The sequence below is a fragment of the Protopterus annectens genome, chromosome 6.part0, assembly GCF_019279795.1.
Source record: "Protopterus annectens isolate FY-2018-M chromosome 6.part0, PAN1.0, whole genome shotgun sequence".
Lineage (NCBI taxonomy): Eukaryota > Metazoa > Chordata > Ceratodontiformes > Protopteridae > Protopterus > Protopterus annectens.
Genome location: NC_056737.1, coordinates 524,091,613 through 524,116,612, shown reverse-complemented (window position 1 = coordinate 524,116,612; position 25,000 = coordinate 524,091,613). Strand labels below are relative to the sequence as shown.

General features: G+C 36.5%; 1 protein-coding gene across 1 annotated transcript in view; it reads right to left on the bottom strand.

The window, feature by feature from the left end:
* The window catches only part of LOC122803868 (putative N-acetylated-alpha-linked acidic dipeptidase), an 812,772-nt gene that overhangs the window by 416,116 nt on the left and 371,656 nt on the right, over positions 1–25,000 (bottom strand). Inside the window, 2 exon segments of the mRNA XM_044073548.1 lie at positions 3,535–3,598; positions 10,563–10,645. Of these exon segments, the coding sequence (XP_043929483.1) occupies positions 3,535–3,598; positions 10,563–10,645 (147 nt within the window).

Sequence of the window (25,000 nt, the reverse complement as noted above, 5' to 3'; positions counted from 1 at the left end):
CGAGATTGAGTTTTTGGATATATTCCTATACAAAGAGGATGGTGTTTTGTGTTCTAACATTTATAGGAAAAAAACTTATTCTAATTCCTTACTACATTTTGACAGCTGTCACCCTCTCTATCAAAAAAAGAAGTATGGTTAAGGGGCAGATGGTGGATGGTGAAGTTTGATGAAGAACTGGGGGGTTTATTGTGCATGTTTAAGGATAGATGTTATCCTGTGAAGTTTTTATTAAAGATCAGAAATGAAGTGATCAAGAAACATTACACTACATTTACCCTATCCTTACATCAGCACGGCAATCCACGGATAAGAATTTGAAAGTGTGTGAAAAAATGGGTGCCATGGTTATACAATACAGTCCCTAGACCCCCTATATGGTGGATATTGTTAATAAAGTTTGGGACTTCACTATACCTTATGAATTGAAAGTTTTATTGGGAAACAAACCACAGATAACATATAGTAGGGGAAATAATTTGAAAAACATATTAGAAAGGCAAAAAAGTAAAAAAATAAGGAATTATAGATCAGAAATGAGGAACTGTGGTATGTGTAGGTATTGTAAAAACATAAATAATGGTCCCTACGTATCCATCAGTGGGTTTAATAGGAACATCCAATGCCCAGGACAGTGCAACTATAACACCACAATGGCCATGTGTTTGTGTTACCCATCATTTTATGTTGGGAAGACCACACGGAGAATAAAAGACAGAATAGCCGAACATGTGAGAGATATAAGAAACAAAAAAACAACTAATGCACTGTATATGCATAGTACAAAATGTGATAATTTTAAAAGGTTTTTATTTTTTATTATTGATAAAATAAGTGAAGACCAGAGGGGAGGTGACTATAATAATCTTTTATAGGTTAAGGAAACCATGTGACAGTTGGGACTAAATGCCAAAATGTCCCCTGGCATTAATGATTGTTGCTCAATAATGAGCATCTTGAAAATGAGGGCAAAGGAGGTATGAAAGAAAGTGTACGTCTAAATTTAAGGCTATTGTTTGTACAGGCTTTTTAGCAGTTTTTAATTTGGTAACAGAATAATCCATATTGAGCACATACAGTCTGTTAAGATTTAAATCAATAGATATATTAATTATATTTACATTTATATGTTCTTATATGTATTTTCATAAGAGTATGCTTTTTATATTTTATGTTATGTTTACTTAGTCTTTGCCTGAGGTTGGCGTAAAACTATTTGGACCAGAAACGTTTTTTAAAAATGGAGGGGTGAATTAAGTGATCACATGATAGCTGCACTGATTATTTGCGTTAAAAAATGTATAGGTGATTTAAGTGGTCACATGACAGTTGTTCTGACTATTTAAGAATTATCTGTTTTAATTGTCACTCTGATGAAGTCCTGGGTGAAATGGGTGAAAGCGCTTAGTCTGCCTAGTAATTTGTTTTAACTTGTACTGATAATGGTATTGGTGTTTTATGGTTACATTATTAAAGTAGCTTTCATTGGTACTGCTGCCGTGGTTATTTATTTTTATTTTACTGAGTTTTTGTTTTTGTTTTTGTTTAGTTTATCATTTTTACTCTATCTTATTATCGCTTTTCTCCTTCCATTTTATTAGGTCCCCTATATATTTTTTGCTTTAATTTACTGTAGTTTTTCCCTTTTGTTTTCTCTACTATTTCTCTTACTTTTACCTACGTTCTTTGCACATGGATTAAGTACTACTCTTGCTTTTATGTTCCATTTTTACTTCCCCCTTTTCTGATCATTCTTATTTTCTTTAAGTTACATTCTAGTCCTGCTGTTTCCCTTTATCTTTCAAACTTCACGAGTACCACCTCTGATGCATCATTTGTAATCCTAGCCATGAGCATGCAGTCTTCCACAAACAGATTAAACTAGGTTCTCCATATCCTCTAATTTCAAGCTCCCTCATTTACTCTCCCACCCTTCTAACTAGATCCTCCAACACAATAAGCGATACTGAAGGAGATTGTAGGTAGAGTACTTGGTGCTTATTTGTATTTTCACCTCATTCTTCAGCTATGCATTAATGATTTGTGCTGACACTGCTTCTCTTCTCACCGCTTTTACCCATAAACTGAAGGACAATAGGGGTAAGAAAAGGAACATTCGGTACTCCTTTCTAGGGTTCTGACACATTAACTACAGAGACTAGCATTTTAAATTTGAAGTCACATTCTCAGCTTTTTGCCATGACATCAGTCTGTCAACTTCTTTTTATACTTCAACCATCCACCACTACAGACTATAGTTTGGTATTGCCTGTAGAGCGGTTCAATTTACTATGCAGTCCCGCCGTGAAGTCAGAAATGAAAATCCCAACGAAGGGAATGGCCCAAACATTAACCCATGTGGTAACAAACTGGTTGTAGGCCTTGGTTTCATGATCTGCCCTTGCAGCTATTGCTGCCTGTACCCTAAGCAACATCTTGCTTTTGTTAGACAATATCACACAGCATTATGGGTGCATAAAAATGACCATTTCTGCCCATACTCTGCTCACCCACTAGCTCTTTATTCACACGCATAGTACCTCTCCTCTATCTTAGTCATTTTTATTTTCCTGCATGACCATGATTAATTATTTTCTGTAATCCATGAACACGACAATCACAGCAATCCTGTACTGGCCTTTCCTATCCATAACACTGATTCTGTATTAAATGGCAAGCTCTGGCATTAGTGCAACTTTATGCTTGGGAATTTTTAACTTCTTTTCCAGAAAATAAGCCTCTAGTCTGCTCTCAGGGTCCTTTCTGCCTGCATTCTAAATACTAATGTCATCTTGGTCTCTTCTTATGCCCCTTTCTGAAATAAAGATACATTCACTTATTTTTTTCAGGGCATCTTTAATGATATCAACACTTTATTGCCAATATGTTGAGTACTGCCCACTGCCAGCAGCCAATGCAAAGCATTAAAATTACCTACTGAAAGTCCAGTGCCTAGGCATTATTCTTCTTTCACCTGTCCATGATCCTGATTGGTACCCAGCCATCACATGATTATTGCTCTCTGTGATTGTTTCATTCTTACCATATGAATTATCTTTGTCAGCAAGACATTCTGCATTTATACGATCTGGAAGGAAATAATACTATACAGGTCACAGAAGACTGCAATGAGTTATGCGTAAAAGTAAGGCAAAGGAAACAGGCTCCAGGCAAAAGAACATTTGTAGCTGGTTTAATGCACATGTGATTGCAGTCAACAAGTACTAATGGGCAATTAACATGCACAGTTATGTGTGAACATTAAATGAATTCAAGGTGGTATTTTACCTTTTTACAACACATTTGCTATTCTAGTCAACATTACCATGAAATATTGTTGCAAATGTTTGCATACATTAGAGTTTTTGTCATTGTAAACAATGATGGTTTTAAGTACACAACTCAGCTTAATAAATATACAGCTGGGCAAATTAATTAATTAATAATGTCATCTGTCTTTATTCTTTACAAAATCAGAAATTGCAGAACAAAAAGGCATTTCAGACAGTCAGTTTTCAGTATATGCCATCTTACCTTCAATTGCACAATCAATATTTATGTAAGCAACTGCTCTTGCACTTAGAGGTTTTACCATTTCCTGCAAAAAATATATATAATGCATGAATGATATCAATTATTTCTTAACATCTTTATAAATAATTGCATAATGAAATCTGTACTTCATATTATGAAACAAGAAAATAAATATACAACTACATAATATCAGGACATAAACTAATAAGACTGATAAGCATTTATCGGTGCTGTATATACACTTGTATTACAAGTGACATGCCACAGTATAATTACATAAGCACAGTCAAGAAACTGTTGGTAGTGAAACAGAAGTTAAAATGGTTTTATAAGATAATATTGGTGGGGGGGGGCATGAGTCATTTGGCAAAAAGCAAAACAGAATGTTAGCCAGTGTATGAGAAATAATGTTGCATGTATGGGCTTTCACAAGTAAATAGCCACTTAGATATGTCTGACTCAATCAAGGAAAATGTCTAAATTATTAGACTGCATTGCCAAAACTAAAATCTATAACATGGTAGCCTTAATAACTTTAATTAAAACTGGCCAAATTCTTATGGTTGTCTCATATAAAATAAACTAAAGAAATATGCTTATGATTGGGTGTAAATGGTGATTTTGCACAGTGAAGACAACTTTAGCATGAAATAAGATCAGATATAGCATTCATGGTATAGTGCCAAAAGCAGACTGGTTAAAAAGCTTCTGGAAAAAAATGAACATTTTTAGTGTTAAGATACTGTATGTCCCAGGTTAAAATATTGTAGGTTTACAGTTTATCACACTTTTTTTATATGCAGACTTCAACATGTGCATTTTGCTGGTGTTTCAGAAGGTATTATGACCAAAACTTACTAGAAGACATTGTTTCAAAATGAGCAAAACAACAAAAGGCTTTAATAACAAGGGCAAAGCTCTTCTTATATCTGAGGTTTTGAGCCCTTATACATATACATATGACTTTCTTTAACAACAATCCCACCAGCCCAATTTCATTATGCTCTGTTATTGCCCTTTGAGATGTCACCTCTTTTCTTTTGGCTCACTCTATTTCTGATTCAACATACCTGATTCCTAGTATAACTTTTTGATGTTACCAACTAGACATCTTCAGATATCTTAGGGTAAAACTCAAAGAATGCTGGTCCTTAGCTTGACTAGATCAGAGTCACTACCACAGGAAGTATTAATACTGAGACAAGAAAGCTAGCTGTCTCAGAGAGCCTCAGAGGGTGTTACTATATAATCTGTGACAGAAAGAGTTATCAGTCCGAGTCTATATTAGTTCACCACAATTGCATTGCAGCAAACACCTAATTGTTGTTGTCCTTCTTTCGGCTTTCCCTGGTTAGGGGTCGCCACAGCGGAACTCTGGTCCGCTAATTATTGGCAGTAGATTTTTACGGTGCCAAGGTGCCAGCCCGGTGCCCAACCTTCAACTAAGGCACGCCCATTCACGCATGTCTTTCGAATGCCACTCGACCGCGGGGAGGACATGCAGACTCCACACAGAGCACATCCACCCTAATTCAGAGAAAATCATTTCAGCAATTCATTGAATTTACTGAAGGTAAAAAAATACTAACCCTATAGCACAACGTTGCCCTTTTCTCCACAGTAGTGTGATCTCGGAGTTGGTATATATAGTTAGGGGATGTGGGGGCACAGACCCCACTGGGGTGGGTTTGATTTGCTTAGCTGTCAGTCCGTTGTGCTCTAGAGCAAGTATTTCCTTCCCCTCAGCAAATTCAGTGAATCGCTGAAATGATTTTTGCTGAATTAGGGTCGATGATTAGGTGTTCGCTGCAATGCAATTTCAGCACGCTAATATAGACCCATCAATCCTAGGATCCCCATCACATGCTCTATTCTGCAACATTACATCCATACATAATAATTTTGGTCTCACTTTTGTGACTAGAAGAAAGATTTCCTTCTGGAATTGATTACTGAAATGTGGCTGTATTAACATTTCAGCCCTCATCTAATTGCAGCCATACTAGCAGGTAATTTGGTAAGTCACAAACAGTGTTGCATCAGTGGTGGTTTATCTACTTGTTTTAGGACCTGCATGGAGCTGTTCCAGACAAATCATGAGATGATCAACTTATATGAGTACATCCTTTTAGCAGGAACAGACTGCAAATCTGTCCACTGACCATGAACTCTGATATTTGGGAAGTTTTCTGAATGTATTTAATGACTTCCTAAATGACTTGATTTTTAGTTTTCCAGGATGGCTTGTAACTTGTAAAGTTAATCCACATGTCAATAATGAATCATTTGGACTTACCATGAAACTCCTCCATGTTATAGGTTCATAGGTTCATATGTAACTGCTGGGCTAGTTGCCTTTGTGAGCCATTTTAAACATAGCTAAATTCCCTTTTTGTGCTTGAAATAACCTGTTCCATTTGGATATATTTGGCCTTACTCATCCCATGGTCAATAATTATATATTACCCTTAAAAAGAATAACTGTGATCATACCATAGATAATTGGAAGGGCCCCATATAGGAAGCAATCCTGGGGTAACTTTTCTGTTTCCCATCCATAGATCTAAGTTGCACTTGAGTATGGACAAAGATGAACTTTGCTTTATGTTGATGAGGAATCTGTTCCAGGGCAATGGTATCCTATCCCTTTAAACCATTCTCTTGATCCCTAGACTGAGTATTTCTGATGCCATTTGACTTGCTGATGTGCAGTAAATCCATCAGTAATGAGTCAGAGGATGCCTTGTATGCCAGACACAGATCACCTCTTAGCAGTCTGTAGGATACTGAGTATAGTGACAGAACTTTGAGTCTGTCCATGTAGGACATGTTTAGGCTTTGCATCCTTTTAGTACGGTATCTCTGTGGACATTCCAGTTATTGCATGTGTCTGGACAGATACATTCCAAAGGTCACTATATTCAATGATTGGCCTAATGAGGGATGAGTATAGGGGACAATGACATCCCTAGATCTAGACAAAATCCCTTTGTTTGTAAGCTGTGCAATATAGAAGGGCTTTCTTTCAACATGGACATGTGCTGGTCAAAACTTAAGTCACTGTTCACATAAGTTCCCAAATCCTGAACAGCTGGGTCAACTCTCAGGGAAATATGCTTAATTTAGTAGTTTCCTGGGGTAGATGACTTCTGGAAGAATAAAGTAATGCATTGTTTAACATTTCGTTTCAGTCCAAAGTTCAGTTTTTATACAGGCTTTTAGCTTTGTTCAGGCGGTATCTGAGGCTACCCATATGAGAGGTTATAGTCTTGGCATGCCCTTCTGACTAGATATGATTACAGCCTCACCAAAGGAAGGTACAGCTGTTTTGTTGGTAAGGTCATAGTCTGTTTCTTCTCCACATTCAGCTGTCTGCAATGCGGTTACCTATTACTAAACTGACTTAATATCAGATCTTGAATAAGATCTCGGTTATGGATTTTCTGTAATGGTGCTGTAATGAGAGGGCATGTTCACCTATTTTTTATCTTAAGTTATTTGGAAGTATATAAAAATAATATAACTGTAAGTAAGCATTTGCAGCAACAGTACTGATGCTGAAAACTGGTAAATAAGTGAAGAAAAAAATGAGGTCACCCTTTCATTTATAGAAATTATAGATACTGCCACCACTGCATGTCAAAAAGGTCTACTATTAAGATGAAAATGAAAAAAAATAACATCAGAATATAATCACTGAATAAAATTAAATGTTATATAAAGAGAAATACTAATCTATGTTCTATGACAAATTTATACTGTTTGGCTCTTTAACGACTCTGAGTGATGCATACAGTAAGAATTGTGTACATTATTATGTATTTTATTTTGTTAGTATGTTTGTCCCCGTATATAAAATATCAATAAAATGTTAAAAAAAACAAGCAAAGATATTTTATAGGGTTTGTTGAAGTCATTGAATATGTCTGCAAACTGCATGATAGATCCTGACAGTGCTGTGGTTTCTACAGTGGGTCTGCAAGAGGAATTGTTTTAAATAGCATAATCAATTTTTATTTTGTAACTTCCACCCAAAACTTAATGCCAAGGTGTTAGAAGAATTTTGGGCTTGATAAACAGAAATATTCTAGAATTCTATTAGCCTTTTTTATTTGTGATTTTAAGTATCTGAACTGGCACATTAGGAACAACTAGTGCTGATAACTGAGAAAATGGATGCTGAACTTGAGAGTTGTATCGCGCATCTGAGGAGATAAGAGTGTAAAGGTGGTTAAAACCCATGATGGCACCACTGAGGGCATGTAATATGAAAGTAAAGATTTAAAAGAACAATAGGTTTATTTAATTACTTCAGTTGAGATGACAAAGGAGAAATAAGTTGATCATGAGGAAAGAGCCTGGTAAAAATATCTGTATTATTTAACTAACTGAAAAAAGAAGGGCATGACTATGTGGCCTATATGCAGGAGAAACTGGTAGGTTGGGATCATCTGCAAGTAAGTCAAATTAAAATTGAAAGGGCTCAGAGGCTTTTCTTTCTGAGCCCAACAGTAGCTGCATATCAGGCAAGGTACAGTAGCTATAGTCTGTTATAATTTTGAAACAACTAAATGTCAGTATCAGTTCTGGCATTACTTTAACAAGCTGGTAAGGCATAAAATAGAAAATAAATGTGTTATTTTGAAAATGGTTATTGTTTTCAGACTCCATATAATAGGGCATCATTTTCAGTTTCTATGTGAAAATGCATATTAAAGAAGTTAAACATTCACATGGTGCATCAGCTCTTTTCAAAGTTTATTTTTCCTTGAGGATTTATGACTTTTACAAATTCTCAGAAAACCTTGGCAACCGTGCAGGTATATACGACAACTCAAAGTGAAAAGGGTTCAATGAGTGATTCGACATTAGTGGCAGAGATTATTAGCTATGTGTCTACACAGAACACACATGGGGCCACTTTAAATAAACTGAAAGCACGATCTGTGAGTCAGGAGCAACTTCCTTTTTTAAAGCTCATATAATTCAAAGGCAGAAGGCAGCTTATAGTGTGGCAAAGTAAGCCATGTGATAAACAAAGTTGGATTTGAGACTTTTATGTTTACGGTGATGTTATTCAGCAATACATTACAATGCCCTAAAGTTAGCATCAATTCTACAAAAGCAATGCAAGTGCCTTTTGCCTACTTTGGGTAAAAATGTGGGAGGAGTAATGGTAGAGAGTACTGTAGAGACTGATCTGTAACTATAAAATCAAGCTGATTATGTGCTTTTTGGTCCCTTTGAAAAAAAAAATGTCCAAACCGCAAAAGTGTGAAAAACTCGTATTTTCTTGTTTTTTGGAGGGGGACAAACCCACCTTCCCACCAAACTTATATATCCTAACTCTACAGTCACACCAACACTAAGAATGAAAACAAATCTCCCAAAAGAAGTTAATCATTGTTTGTACAATATAATCACATCAACAATGATTTGCTATGAGAAAAAGTGTTCAGTTTCATGCCATTAATCTATTTTTTTCCTGAAGGCTACTGACACTCAAACAATTTCAACTTGAACATGTGCAGAGAAGCCAGGATTCTGCCCCAGCCATATTAGAGACTCAGTTTATTGGCTTTTCCAAATACAGTTTATAATCGCAGAAGTGAAGATAAGCTGGCCTGTTTAATATTTCTAAACCTCTACAAAACATTTGACACATCCAAAACTCTTACACAAACTGTCCAATCTTGGCATAGGTAACCTTCAACAAAAACACATCATTAACAAATAAACTGGGTCAGTGATACTTATGGAATGTTATACAAGTTTTTTAATTGTTTCAGTTAAGCCATCATGAATAAAATATATTTATGGGTGTCGACTATCAAAGTAATGTTGTTGCAAAATTACTGATCAGTACATCTAGTTTTATGGACTAATACTTTAGTTTTGTCTTGCAGGAAAACATACTGAAGATGCTGCAGCAGAGCTGTCTTTTGTAGGAGTTTTGTGTTGAAATAATCAATGATCTGTAGATAAAACAACTTAGCGCACATATACCCAGTTAACAAAACAAACTTACACATATATATCTGATTATGCCTGGGGCCTTCTTTTTCTATAAACCTTACAAAACATAAATTGTTGTTTTTGGACCTTCTGTTGAAACATCCTAACTTTTATTCAAATCTTATAGGGGACACTGCTCAAGAAGGTATCATTAATGATTATTTTATTTCACTTCTGTCATACTTCCACAGCTAGCTGATTACAAGTCTTCATTTATTATTCCTAGTACTGTTGGTACCTAATGCTGCTAATGAAAGTCCAGTGTTGTCAGGACGTCTTCACAGATCAGAGAAGGTGTTGGTAGAAAGGTAGGCTAACCTTCATTCCAAGCAAATGGGATATCTGATACAGAAACATGAGATTAGGAAGATCAGTCCATACTTACAAATAATGCAAGTAATTAGTTTTCAACTCTTTGTTAAAATAAAAATGTAATATTATAAAATGTCAACTGTTTCTGTTTTTCTTTATAGGATTTTGGTGTTTCAGGTACACTGTCGTGTTTCTATTGCCATGTTTTCATTTTCCAGTGCCTACATCAGAACTGCTGTGGATAAAGAAGCAAAAGTGTTATCTCTGAAATCAACTAGGTGTTTGTCAGCATGTAATGGATGATTAACTTGGAATTACCCTCTATGTCACTCTATAAGACCTAGAAGCAGAAGCCATAGTCGGAAATTACAAATGATGTGATAAGAGTGATGCAAGATTACTACATGTGACTAGCATTCTGTATTTGCTGGTGTGTCAAATAATGCAGTAAGATGTTTTTTTTTTTTGCCTGATGTGATGAGCAACTCAGATAGGAAACTGTTTAGTAGTCACTTTTATATCATGTGAGTTTCTCACTTCTAATATTAAAACTTCTGTAGTATTGTCTAATGTTGTAGAAGTAGCAAAGAAGTAAAATTATGCTGACCAGAATCATTTGACTAATGTACTGGAAAATCAGTTTCATCACAAACTTCAACAAATGAGTTTTTACTGGGATTATGCAGAACACATATACTTACTTCCACCCATTCAGATGATCCTATAAGATTATACTCTTCTGAGCCCCAGCTACAGAATATTATGGATCTCCGTGGTCTCCACCCTAAAAAAAAAAAGAAAAAAAAGTTAAAACAGCTCATCCTTTCCTCATTTCTTATTAATTTACACCACATTTTTTCAAAGTTCAAGTCATAGCTTTATTTCTTTCGGTGATTATTCCAGCTCATAAATAATAATAATAAAAATAAATAAAAAATCCACATGTACAGGTATTAGCTGCACAAAGGAACAAAGCTAAGATGCCCATGTTTTTTTCTTGTTAGCAATAGTCTTGTGCCTGTATAAACAGTATACCTGACCATCCCAGTTACTGACAGTAATTATCTCTTTGGATTCTTGTTATTCACCATTTCAGAATTTGTCCAGTTCTTCTGCCAAATAAATTATACTGAAATCAGATGTGCAGCTATGGGTATTTAGAACAAATAACAATGCTTTACAGTTAAGCTATATATATATATATATATATATATATATATATATATATATATATATATATATATATATATATATATAAAATGAAAAATACAGAAGTTATTGCCAGAAATAATCCCAAATCATGCAAAAATACTGTTGTTCCTTTGGTCACAGCATTGGTAGTATCCTTGGCCAAATTGCTTAACAATATTTCCTGCCTTGTGACTAAAAAGAATAAATTAAAAAATAATAAATTCATAATAGCAGTGGTCAGAGGGGCAGATTCATAAACGCCTACACTAAGTGTGCACTATTTGTATTCAATAATATCCTGTACACAAATGTAGTCTACACTTTGTGATAAGCTTTATGAATCCCCCTCAATAACTAAGGCTGCAAGAAAATCAGTAGGAAAATTAACTAGGAGGAAGAAGGTGTGAGTTATGACTGTGTTGTCAGTTCCCTCAAAACGGTGTACACTTAGTGTAGGCATTAATGAATTCCAGGGTAAATCTTCACAAAATGGATTGGGGATAATAGTCTGATTAATCTTCCTTCTGAAAAGGCCTGTAACTAAAGTATCCTCATAATATGATGCCAGTGCGGAAAAACAAGATGATACAATTGTTAGTAAGACCAGAAATACTGTAAAAATAGTGCCACGAATATTGTAGTTTTCACTGTTGAGCTTCAGTAAGTCATGCTATTTATCAAGTTTATTTATCAAGCAATTGGGAATAACTGAGAAAATAGCAGAAGTTGTTTAGCTCTGCCATGTTGCAATTTTGCCTGCAGTATCAAACTTGCAAGGCATTAAGATAATCAAGTGCTGCTGTTACACCAGTAATAAATTGCTATCAAACCTAAATGCTTTGCAGTCATATTGGTAGCAAATACTCTGTGGTCAGTCCTCTGTGTTTATACATGGCAGCTTATTTTCACTGACATTTTATTGTCATTAGTTTTGAAGGTCCATCATGCCATGGCTACATCCATGCAGTCATACAGCTCAGTCTGCAGCAATGTCATACCATTTGTGATTGTACCTTAGCTGTTGTTACTTTCTATCATACTGTCATAAAATGTACCTTAGCTTTTGTTACTCTGTATCATACTCTCATAAAGTGTACCTTAGCAATTGTTAATCTGTATCACACTGTCATAAGGTATACCTTAGCTCTTGTTACTCTGTATCATACTGTCATAAAGTATACCTTAGCTCTTGTTAATCTGTATCATACTGTCATAAGGTGTACCTCAGCTCTTGTTACTCTGTATCATACTGTGTTAATCTGTATCATACTGTCATAAGGTGTACCTCAGCTCTTGTTACTCTGTATCACACTGTCATAAGGTATACCTTAGCTCTTGTTACTCTGTATCATACTGTCATAAAGTATACCTTAGCTATTGTTACTCTGTATCATACTGTCATAAGGTGTACCTTAGCTCTTGTTACTCTATATCATACTGTCATAAAGTACAATTCAAAAACTATGGTTCTGAATTTAAATGGAAATTATTGTTTAATACTTACATTAAAAAACACTTAGGTTAAAAGTGAAAAGAGAAGTTAACAGTACCTTAAATTTTGTCAATACCTCCTTCATTATTTGTAGTTGTAATAGTAATATTAGAGAATCCTAACATTTAAGCTCTGAGTAGGGATGTAAATTAATTACATACTTCATCTGGGTAACTTAACTACAACTTTGGGATTCTGAGGTAAGCAATAACTGCAGTTATACTTTTTTACATGCAGTTGTGAGATGTTCACCGTCATTTACCCTACAGTCACTTATTCCTAATATCCATTTTTGATTTTTAGTCAAATGTTTTATTACACATTTCCTAGACTTTGCTTTATTGGTATAATGTGCTTCTACATTTCACAATTTACAGAGTACATCTGGTCAATTGCATTATAAATAAGGATAATTTTTAATCTGAGTGTAAAGCATGTTTTACTTTATAAGAAGAGAGTATTATCTTTTTCATTTTCTTCAATTTCTTATTAGCAGTCCAAACAGCTAAACCTGCACATAGTTCATGAATGAAAGTTTTGCATAACCTTTTTAAAACCATAGTAACAAAATGTATTTAGCAGTTTACAGAGCAAGCCAAAAGCAAATGTAAATAATGTCAGTTCATCAGATGTTTTCCTTTTTTGCTGCAACTGGGACTTATGAACATTTTCATGAGTGACTGATAAAACAACATGACTTTTCTATCCTGTGACTAGCAGACGTTGTTCATTGTTAAAACTAGGAGGCATTTCCAGCTATCCTAGATCCCGTGCCAAACTAAATTGTGCAGCAAGGTAAATGTGTTACAACAAATAAAGTGACAGCAAGCAGAGTTAGGAATAATGAAAGTGAGTCAGAGTCAAAATATTGGATGATACTTCAGTGTTTTTCTCCAAATAATCAGCTTTTGAATTTTATTCTAAAGGTATGAAATGGCCCATCACAATGTAACTTACAACAAAGGAACTGTCAGCCCAAACTGGTAATATATGAATTAATGTATATTGTATTCAGCTTAATATATAAATAAGGACATCAGTCCAATAAAAGCTACCCAACAATTTAATTATCTATTGTAGAGAATAAAGATGGCAAAGGTCTAGATTTACAGTGAATAAAATGCTGACAACAGCAAAAAAAAAAGACAGAATGAAGTCTAAACCACCTTTTGAAATATACATTCTTAGCCCAGAGTGTGCCTTCCACAATAGCCACCCAGAGCATATGTTGGGCAAGCATGTTTAGAAGAAAATGAGCAGCTTTTCTTCCTCAAGGAAGACATCAGGGGTGACCCTCACAAAAGAAACACTGCATTGTGATGGCCAGGAACTCTGTGACATCAGTAGTATATTAATAGGGATCAGGTACATGTGTAATTATATAAACTTCATCCACTGTAAATGGAATACTTATTGACCAAGCCCAAGGAGTTAGTTGTTTTCACAATAATGGCTTCAGAAATGGCAAAAAAAAAAAAAAAAGAAAAGAAAAGAATATGAGAGGCATCTCATTAATGTTGAGCCACATTCCAGTGAAGACAGAGCGATAGGCAAAGACTTATAGGGTTATAAAAAGTAGGCATGGAAAATGCCCCAGAAGTGATCAGGTACCAGATGAAAGTTGCATTTGGATTTTTGATTCATTATGGGAAGCAGCTCAGGCCACCTGAGAATGATTCTAGTGAATTTCTTAAAGAACAATATGCAAAACCAACCAGTCCTGGTGTCCAAAAAGCTCTTGAAGGCAAAACAACAGAAATGCCCGAGAAAAAGAAACAGGAGCGCAACGCCAAACACTACTTTAATGAATAAAATAAAAAAGCATATCAAGTAAAGCTTTCGAGTTACAAAACTCTTTCTCAATGCACTGAGAAAGAGTTTTGTAACTCAGAAGCTTTGCTTGCTGTGTTTTATTTTACTCATTAAAGTAGTGATTGGTGTTGAGCTCTTGTTCCTTTTTCTTAAACATTTTTAAGGAACAATGTGATGGTTTTGATCTGTCAAGGACTGCTTGATGTGCAAATAAAGTCTGTGGAGTAAAGTAGTCAAATAGCTATTTAGAACAGAAGTGAGTTACACTTGTGGATAAAGCAAGGTGAAGAAATCTGTGCTTAATTGGGAATTAAGAGAATGAAGACTGGCTTTTCTAAGATATTGCTTGCTAATGAATGAAGATGGATTTCAGTACAGTTAGTCACTTGATATGAAAAGGATCAGGCCTTCTCACAGCTTTGATAACCTGGCAAGAGGATAACACTAGATAGAAGATCAGAGTTCATGGACTGTGATTTTTGAAGAGTCTACTGTTCAGAAACAGTAATGGCTTTGGCTTGTTGATGGAATAAACTAAGGTATAATGTACCATTTACAGTTATTCTGAAGATTTTTTTGCAAAATAAGTGCAAATGTGTATTTCATCTTAGTTGGTGATGGCTAGGGAACAGAGAATGTCCAAGTCATTGGATTATGAGCGTCAAAAGTCCATGGAACTGTAACAGGGCAAATGTCATGGACTTGGACACTGCAGAACTAGAAGACTGGAAAAGAAGACTCCAAGCAAGGAGAAGGGAAGGTTGTTGTCACGTGTACATAAGAAAACATGCAAGTGGAAGACTGATGTCACCTGGCTACTTAAATGGATAAAGACATTTTCAGAATAATTTTTAATTGTGTACATATCTAGGGTGATTAAGGGGGACTCATGTTGACTCACTAAATTAATTTTCAGTGAGTGCAATTTCCTCAAAAATAAATCACTGAAGCCACATTCAGTCAACCTCTAACAATACTTTTTGTTGGGAACAAGCTCTTCCACATCTACCGACATGGGAGTACACTGTTCATGGCCAGAAAATTATATATATCTACTCCATGGTCACACAGCAGTGCAGAAAAGTGCAAACTCCAATACCATGGAAAGTGGCATTTAGAGACCTTACTTCATGGTGCAGTAGCGTTGTCGCCTCACAGTAAGACGCTGTCCAGTTTGATTCTCAGCTAGAGTGTCTTCTGCGTGGAGACATGCGTGAATGGGCATACCTTCGTTGAAGGTTGTGCATCAGGCTTGGCAAGCTGGTACGTAAAAATCAACTGCCAATCATTAGCGGACCGGAGTTCCACTGTGGCGACCCCTAACCGGGAAAAGCCGAAAGACACAAACAAACTTCATGGTAATTGCACTCCCTGTGACAACCATTAACACAGAGCTACATAACAGAGTCTGTTTTTCTTTTGAAGGGTAGCTGCTCAAAAATTAAGCTTGGAGCTCTGAGAGTCAAGCGCTTCGAATGCAGGCAAGTGATGCCCAAGCAGCATTTTATTTTGATTTTGACTGGGCAATTTGTAAAAGACTTTACTGATCCATTATTTTACATGAGGTCTTCTTGAAATGATATATAAGTTATGTTATTTACACATAAGGTTTGTGTTTAGCCTGTTGTGGATTAATGGCTCATGTGCACTTTGATTCTGACTCATATTTGCAAGGTCAAATATGCATACAGAGTTTTCAAAGGGAACAAAATGGTACAAGATTAGTAGGACTTTGAGTCAGTGTGCTGTACTGGACTTGTATCCAGTAACTAAATCTGAACTTTATGCCAAGCTATTATTGCCCTTTATAAAGAGGGTGGGCTTTGAAAACAAATGCTATAAGACACTGATGTACAAGGAGAGCATAGCATAGTTACTTTATTTATTTATTTATTTATTTATTTATTTATTTCAGTTTGATGACCGGGGAGGTCCACTGGGCTCAGGAGCCCATTTTCAGTGGAGGCCCGGGGAGAAAAGCTACACATTACATAGTAAACATTAAGATACAACAAATTAAAATAAAAGATTTAAAGATACAATTACATTGTAAATCAGAGACATGATGTAGTACATTGGTTACATAGCATCTGAGTCATGTGATGACATGAGTATTTCAGTGGTTACATAGTATCTGAGTCTTGTGATGGCAGTATAAGTACAATGTTAGGGAGGGGAGAAAAGGGAAAGTAGACTATTTACAATACTTACATTTTGCATACAAGATAACATTGTTAGATTAACTAGTATCCAGGAGGAGCTAAGGTGTTTAGAAACAGAAGGAATATAGAAATACGATTTAGAGTAGAGAGAAAAGAAGGCTAGGTGGAGAAAGTGCAATTGCACTTCCAATTGGAGGAGAGGCGAGAATGGAGTTGGGATTTGAAGTTGTCAAAGTTTTCTGTGGTTCTTAATGAAGGAGGGAGAGAATTCCATTTTTTTGGCTAAGGAAAAAGACAGGAGAAGCTGTCCAGCAGGGAGGTTTAGTTTGTAGACAGTAATTAGATTTAGGTGAGCAGATCTAAGTGGCTTTTGAAGGGTGTATGGTTGTAGGATGTTGGATAGTGCAGGACATTTAGTAGGGTTAAATAATAGCCTCTGAGCAATAGTAAGTTGGAGATAGTCTAGACAGTTGGGAAGTTCTAGCCAGTTTAGTAAGTGGAGGGCAGAGCAATGGTGGGAGGAGTATTTGGCTTTGATGGTGACTTTTGAAATTTTATTATAACAACTTTCCATTTTGGAAGAGATGGAGGCAGATAAGTTAGTTAGTAGAGGAGCACCATACATTAGTGAGGGAAGAAGACAGGTAGTGGCGAGAGTTTGTCTCGTAGAAGGAGAGAGATAGTGGATGTTTCTGTATAGCAAGCCAAGTTTTTGTTGTGCTTTTTTAATGTTTAGTTGAATATGGGTGCCAAATGTTAGGTGTTCATCTATAGTTACCTCAAGTAGTTTGGCGAAGGGAACAATTTCTATGGTTGAATTGTTATGGCTTCTAATTTGGAAAGATTTTTTATCAAGAGGGGAAGATTAAGAGGAACAGAAAAGTAATATTTTGGATTTGTTAGCCTTTAGAGATAGGTGGTTTTGTAGAATCCAGTTCTCAATGGTGGAGAAGGCAGTTTGGGTGTTTGAAGTTCGGGGAGGTTGGTGGCACAGCAGATTAAAGTGGAGTCATCTGCATATTGTACCATTTTGGTATTTGGGATGGCAGAGTGGAAGTCATTGATAAAGATGTTAAACAGCATTGGGCCAAGAATGGATCCTTGGGGAACCCCAGTGGGGCTGGGAAGGAAGTTTGAGGTGCCTTTTCTCCATTTTACAGCTTGAGATCTGTCAGATAGGTAACTTGAGAACCAGGATAGGGTATTGTGAGAGAGGTTAAGGTTAGCAAGGTGGCTTAGGAGATGAGTATGGGAGACTGTATCAAAAGCCTTGGAGAGATCTAATAGAACTGTAGATACTATTTGTCCAGAGCCACGGGCATGGTTGACTATATCTAGGAATGAGAGAAGAGCAGTTATAGGGCTATGGCCAGGATGGAAACCATGCTGGGCTTGAGAGATAAAGTGTTTTTTGGTTAGGAAAGGCATGAGTTAGATGTGAATGCTTTTTTCCAATATTTTTGATATTGGGGAGAGGATGGCTATGGGTTTGAAAGTTAGAGGTATTATTATTTTTGCCACCTTTGTGGAGAGGATGAATAAAGGCAGCATGCCACAGCTTGCAGACATAAGATTCCTGTATGGATCTGTTGATTAGGATGCTAATGGGGAGGGCAATTCCATCTGCAGCAATTTTTAGGAAGTGAGATGAGATCTTATCTGGGGCATTGGAGCATGGTTTTCATTTGCAGAGAAGTTTTTTTATGTAGGAGGTAGAAATAGGTTTCAGTTCAAAAGTTGGAGGAGATTTGGGTGTAGAGGCTGGGGAAGAGTGACTGGACCTGTGTGGACGGGTTATTATTTGGGAAGGTCTTGCTTAGTTGGCTACAGAGTTAGTAAAGAAGGAGTTAAATAGAGAGGCGATTTCTGGATCAGACTTAGTAGTGTCAAGGCAGGGGTTGTTTTTGGTACCTGTGTTGAGAAGTGAGTTAATTGTTTGGGGTTTTTGGAGTGGTTGGCTTGGAGTTTCATATAGTGGGATTGTTTGTCTTTGATTGGTCTTTTAGTAAGGTTGCGAAGTTGCTTATATTTAAGAAGGGTTTCAGTCTGTTTATTGTGCTGAAAAAGTTTTCAGCATTTATCTCTTTGTTGCATTAGTTTTTTGGTTTCCTTAGTTAACCATTTTGGGTTGGGAGGGTGGCCTAATGGTTAAGGTGTTTGCTTTACAAACACAAGGTGCAGGGTTTGAGTCTCACAAGGGATAATTGGCTAGGCTTAAAATGGCTCGCAAGGGTAGTTAGCTTAATAATAACCTATGAATCTATGAATCTATGAACCATGGGGTGGTGTTGGATTTTATGCTTATTGTTCATGGTGGAGCTAGGGAATTGAGTACATTTAGGAAAGCTGAGTTAAAGTAATCAACAGCGTTGTCTAGAGGATGTGTTTTTAGAGTGTTCCAGTTTGTTTGTTTGAGGGTGTTAGAGAAAGTTATGGGACTGAAGTTTGTAAGGTTATGTGTATGTATGTCTTGGTGCTGATGAGGTGAAGAGTGGGTTGCTTGGTAGATAAAAGCAGACAGGTAGGTGGTCAATAATAGAGTCTGGAAGGATGCCTGAGTGTAAGATGTTATTTGGGTGGGTAACTAGGATCCAGTCCAGAGTTGATCCTGGGGGACTGATTTTGTTAGGTCTGGTAATGGAGTTTGTAAATTAGGTAAAGTTGAATAGATTGACAGATATGGCTGGATTCAGGTTGTTAATTTTGCTCCAATCTATGTTAACATCAGCTAGTATGTAGGTCTCTAGGTTAATATTAGTTGAGGCCTATTGGAGGATTTCTTCTAGAGTTGTGGTGTTGTTACCTGGGGGAATATAAAGGAATATGATGCAGATGCGTTTATGATTATTCACTTTTAGGAAATCTATTACTAGTTCTGCATTGTTAAACAGAGGAATGGGATTTGGGTATGGAATAATGGAGAGTAGATTAGAGAATATTAAGGTTACCCCTCCACCTTTTCTATCAAGTGGTCATACCTAAGGGCTTGGAACCCAGGATATAGGATTTCTGAGTCAGAGATGTATGGTTTTAGCCAAGTCTCCAGAAATAGCTGCAATGTCAGGTAGGTCCTAGTTTAGCCAGGCATGAAAGAGAGTTGCTTTATTTCTTAGACTCTGGGCATTGAGAGTGATTATTTTCAGGCTTTTGAGGCTGTTGGTACTGCTAGTGATTGGGGGGATGGAGTTAGTAGTAGTACTAGGTCCAGGCTTTGGGTGTATATCACCTGCCAGGAATAGGCAGTTAAAGAAAGGAGGTAGTAGGAGATTTAGTTTACCCTTTAAATGTTGGGGAGAGTTTGACAGAGGTTTAGGGAAACTATGTTTTGTTGAGGTGGGTAAGATTTTTAGTTTAAAGTGGTAGAGTGGGTTGGGCTGCACTAATGAGGAGGATATAGTGTGGAAGTGTTGTATTGTGAGGATGAGATGGGGGTTGGGAGTGGTGAAGTGGGACAGAAAGGAGGGGGAGAGGAGTGGAGGAATAGGAGGTAGTATAATATAGTGGGATTAGAAGTAATATAGTGATAGAGGGGATAAGAAGGGTTTGTATTAGTGCAGAATGCATAGTAAGCTGGTATTAGTTTGTTAGATGGAATAGTATGGGAGGTATAATGTAGGTAGGGTATTGGTGGTTGAAGTAAGGGGTGTAGATTAGAATGCAGATTGTAGGTGGAGGGAAAGTGGCTTATAATTGATGGGTGGAGATGAGAAGGGGAGGGTCAATGTGAGGAGATGAGTGATTGGAGGGGTGGAGAAAGGGAGGAGAATTATGGTTGGACTAAATGTAGGAGTAGTGGAGGTGGGTGGGAATTGGGAGTAGGGTGGGGGACTGGAGTGAGCCTGTAGGCCAAACGGAGCGGGTAGAGCCAAGAAGAGGAGAATCCTGTGAGAAAATCAGAGAGAGAGGCTATGGACTATGGCTGGTCCTGCAGTTATGGGGTAAGTGTCATGCTTGGAGAAATGTTAAGCCCCAAATATCAAGGTTCAATGAGGGACTATTGGGGAACAGCAGAATTAGATCTCTAGCTCTTGCGATACAATAATACAAAATAAGATTAGTTAAATATTTTATTTAGGGAGTGCTGACATCTAGTGGCAGAAAGGGGTAATAGCTAGTCACTAAAGCAGAATATACGCTTTAGGATACAAGGAGTTTTACAGGATGGTAGCGGAAGATAAATGGCTGCGGAAGGCTGCAAGCACACACACGAGAGGTCAAGTTTGATGGGAAACAAATGTAACAGTCACAGTTCAAGAGTTTGTTTAGGCTACCTACACAGAGGTTTCCTTATTGGTTTCCAGATGGCAGGTAGCTCTCAGGATAACAGAAAACAGGCAGTTCACGGAGTCCTTTCGGAAATGGAGGGAGAACTTCCTTGCTGTTAATTAGCAGAGAGGGCACATGAGGAGTATGAACAGATGTTTCCTTATTGGTTTCCAGCTGGCAGGTAGCTCTCAGGATAATATAGAATGGGCAGGTCAGGGCATCCTTTCAGAAATGGAGGGAGAATTCCTTCTGTTAATTAGCAGAGAGGGCACCTGAGGAGTATGGACAGAGGTTTCCTTATTGGTTTCCAGATGGCAGGTAGCTCTCAGGATAACAGAGAATGGGCAGTTCAGGGTGTCCTTTTGGAAATGGAGGGAGAACTTCCTTGCTGTTAATTAGCAGAAAAGGCACCTGAGGAGTATGGACTGAAGTTTCCTTATTGATTTCCAGATGACAGGTAGCTCTCAGGATAACAGAGAATGGGCAGTTCAGGGCATCCTTTCAGAAATGGAGGGAGAACTTCCTTGCTGTTAATTAGCAGAGAGGGCACCCGAGGAGTATGGTGGTGAGACGAGCAGCCAGCTGTGAGACCGTTTCAGGGGTTGTGGATGCTATGGGTTATTATTAGTTACTTACGAGTCTAAACATCTCATAAGTGTGTATCATGATCATGGCTCCCTGATTCTAATGATGTTAAGTTATAACTATTTTAACAAAATAATAGTGTTGTGCAAAGTTGTCATTAATATGAACAGATATATGGGAAAGTTTTGGATGGGGATAAATTGTTGCCTGATTACTGATGTACTCAGATTCTGCACAGTTTTGAGTATGGGTTTCTTAATTAAAACCTGAATTGTATTGCCTGAATACAGAAGTAGTTCCTCAATTTCAAATAACTTAGCAATTATTAAAAGGGGATGATGTTCACAACAAGTAGAACATCTATACTATTCTGTGAGGAATATCCAATGATGCTTTGTATACATTGGACTTTAAGTGATGAGTAGTACATACTAAACATACTACTACAATGTCTGAATCTCTGTTTTACACTAGATTTCTGTATTAGTGTATGAATATGGTATGAAACATTTAGAACTGAAAAACCTAGTACAAAACTTGCACAGTAGATGTTGTACTGCCATAACTGATTTTTCAAAATAAGAGGCTATTATACATGAAACTGAACGTGAATATTTCACTGTGCAGCTGAAACCACATAAGAATTTGCTGGGTAATGTATACATGCACTGTGAAAAGTCATCCTGTAAGGATACCTGCCGGAGGTTTAATTAGAAAATGGAAAAGTACACTGGGTGAAGAATCCCTTATAATATAATTTGACCTTGGAGGATGATCGATAACAGGTGTATGGTTAAAGACATAGAAAAGAGGAGCTGATTGCCAGGTGAATGTTTGCAAGTTGGCAACCTAATAGAATTAATAGTCCTAATATTATAAAGATACCATTAAGTGTACTAAATGAAGTGTTACTTGCTGGGGCAAGTGACTCAGCAATCTTACTATGGTGGGGTATTTATTAGACTAAAATTATACTTCCTGTCATGTACTTAGAAAGAGCAGAATTAGAGATTTTGTAACCAGCTCATTCCTGAACAGGTATATTGTTCGGTCATTGTGACTGAATATTACATTACAAGATATGTGCCTGTATATACAGGGATATCTATTGTAGTGTTTATGGTCAGGTGACTGGCTGGGGGAGGTGAGAAAAAGGAAATTAGTTTTTTTTCATTTTTTTTTACCACTACAGTTGTCATTTCATTCTGTCTGAGCCTCTGATTTGACAGAGGCTACTTTTTCATGTCACCCAACCACGTGTTTTTTAATTGATATACAAAAAGAGAGGACTAGCAAAGCACCTTCTGCAAGAATGATATAATATGGTCATGGTTCAATGGCTCAGTGATTTTTATTTGTGTTTTCTTGCTTACAATATTAATAAGAAAATGTGTGCTATATTTGTGTTTCTTACAGTATTCATAAGAATATGTGATATATTACTAGTAAGATTTGGGTTTTGCAACAGGATAAAGTGAGCTATAGAAGTATATATATATATATATATATATATATATAATATATATATATATATATATATATATATATATATATATATAGAGTCAAAAAACTTCAAAAAGACTGTATAAAATAAACAAAATCTTATTGTACAGGACAAAACACCCAGGAGCCAGTACTAAGCGCTTTCATCCTTTATTAAGTGATAAGGACTTCATCAGATAAACTTAAAATGCAGAACAGCATATAAATATGACACAAGGTAGTGAGTTCCTACTTTCCAAGTGAAAACAATCTGAAGTGGACAAGTAATAGAATTCTGTTACTACATAGTGATGGAAATTAATTACCTGTATCAGTTACTAGAGTAAACATCACACAAGCTATAACACAAGAGCCTTAATACATGTGAAATAAGAGACTTAATATTAATAATGTATTTATAATCAGCGGTGCCATTTAAGTGCACATTTGATATTTAAATTTTCATTCAGACCAGGTGGGATGTCCGCATTAGGTCTCAGTTGCCATAATAATTCCATGACCTCTAAATAAGTGTTTGCATCTCCAAAGAATTGAGTAACTTTTTCCAGTATAATTAATTTAAGCAAGTAAAATTCTGGCAATGTAGGCCATGCTTGGCTAGAGCATTTCGCAAGTCTAAATTTCCCATCTTTGCACAGTGCTCTTTAATTCTTGCAGACAATTTGCAAATGGTTTTCCCCACATACAGAGATGAGCATGAAACACATGTAGCAGCGTAAACCACAAATAAAGATTTACAGTCAAAATGTTTCTGAAAAGAAACTAAAAAATTGTTATGTTTGAAAATAAAACTGGTGCCTTCTAAAATGTATGCACAGGTTCCACAAGAAAACATTCCTGCTGTGTAACTATCATTAATAACTGGAGACAGTAAACACTGGGAATCCCTGTTTTCAAGCATGAATCTTAAAGTTTTTGTTTTTTGTATGAAAAAATCGGGGTAGATCTAAGCCTATTAGAAACTTCCTGACTGCTAGTTAGTATGTCCCAACTTTTATGTAAAATGTCTTTAATGCTTTGAGAATCTCTGCTAGTGGGTATGGGGAAACTTGCAGTCCAGTCTGGTTTACATAAGTGATAAATCTGCAGTTCTGTAGTTGTCAATAGGCTGCCCAGTAAAACACGGGTTAAGTCAGGATTAAGACTATGAAATAAATTAGAAAGGGTTTGGAAAGAGTAAGAGTACCTATCAGAATTGTGCCTTCCTAGTAAAAAACTGAAGTGGTGAGAATTAGAAGACCCAGATAGTGAAGAGGTGTGTACATGAGTTGAAAGCTGATTGGAGATAACCTGGGGGTTGGTATTAAAATCATTCTGTGGACTGGGTGGTGCAGAAGGCGAGGGAGTACAAGAGGCTGCATCTGAAATAAAATCCCCATGTTGTTTGTTTGGTATAAAACCTGACTTAATAATAAGGGGGGAAACCTGTCATTCTTCAGAGTGAAGATTTCATTAAACAAGGAGTCAATTAGTGATCTGGGGTAGTTTCTATCTAGTAAAAAGTTACTAAAAATTTTACATTTTTCAACAAAAGTGTTATCATCGCTAACAATGTGAGATATTCATATAAACTGACCCCTAGCCAAATTTCTCTTCATGAAAAAAGGGTGCATGCTTGTGAATTCTAAGTAATTGTTCCTGAAAGTTTCTTTTCTGTGGGTAGTGGAACTCCAGGTAAGGGTGCCTGTGTTAAGAGAGATTTGTGTGTCCATAAAGTTAACCTGTTTACCCCAAGCAGACAACTTAAACTTCAGAAATGGAATGCTAGTGGAAATGGAGTCTATAAATTCTAACAATAGTTGCTCACCACCCTGCCAGACAAATAAAAATATATTATCAATATATCTCTTATGTAACCGAGTGTGCTTAAAGTCCTGCAAATGTACAAGTGTATTAATTTCCCAATCTGCTAATACTAGATTAGCAAATGCAGGGGCTACTTTGGAGCTCATGGCTACTCCTCTGACTTGTTTAAAAATAATATTGTCAAAGTAGAAAAAATTCCCATCTAGTACTAGAGACATAAGAGAACAGATAGTGTTCATTTTATCTACAGAGAAGCATGTTTTCTGTGTTAAATAAGACAGTAGCAATTTTAAACCTTGAAAATGTGAGATATTAATATACA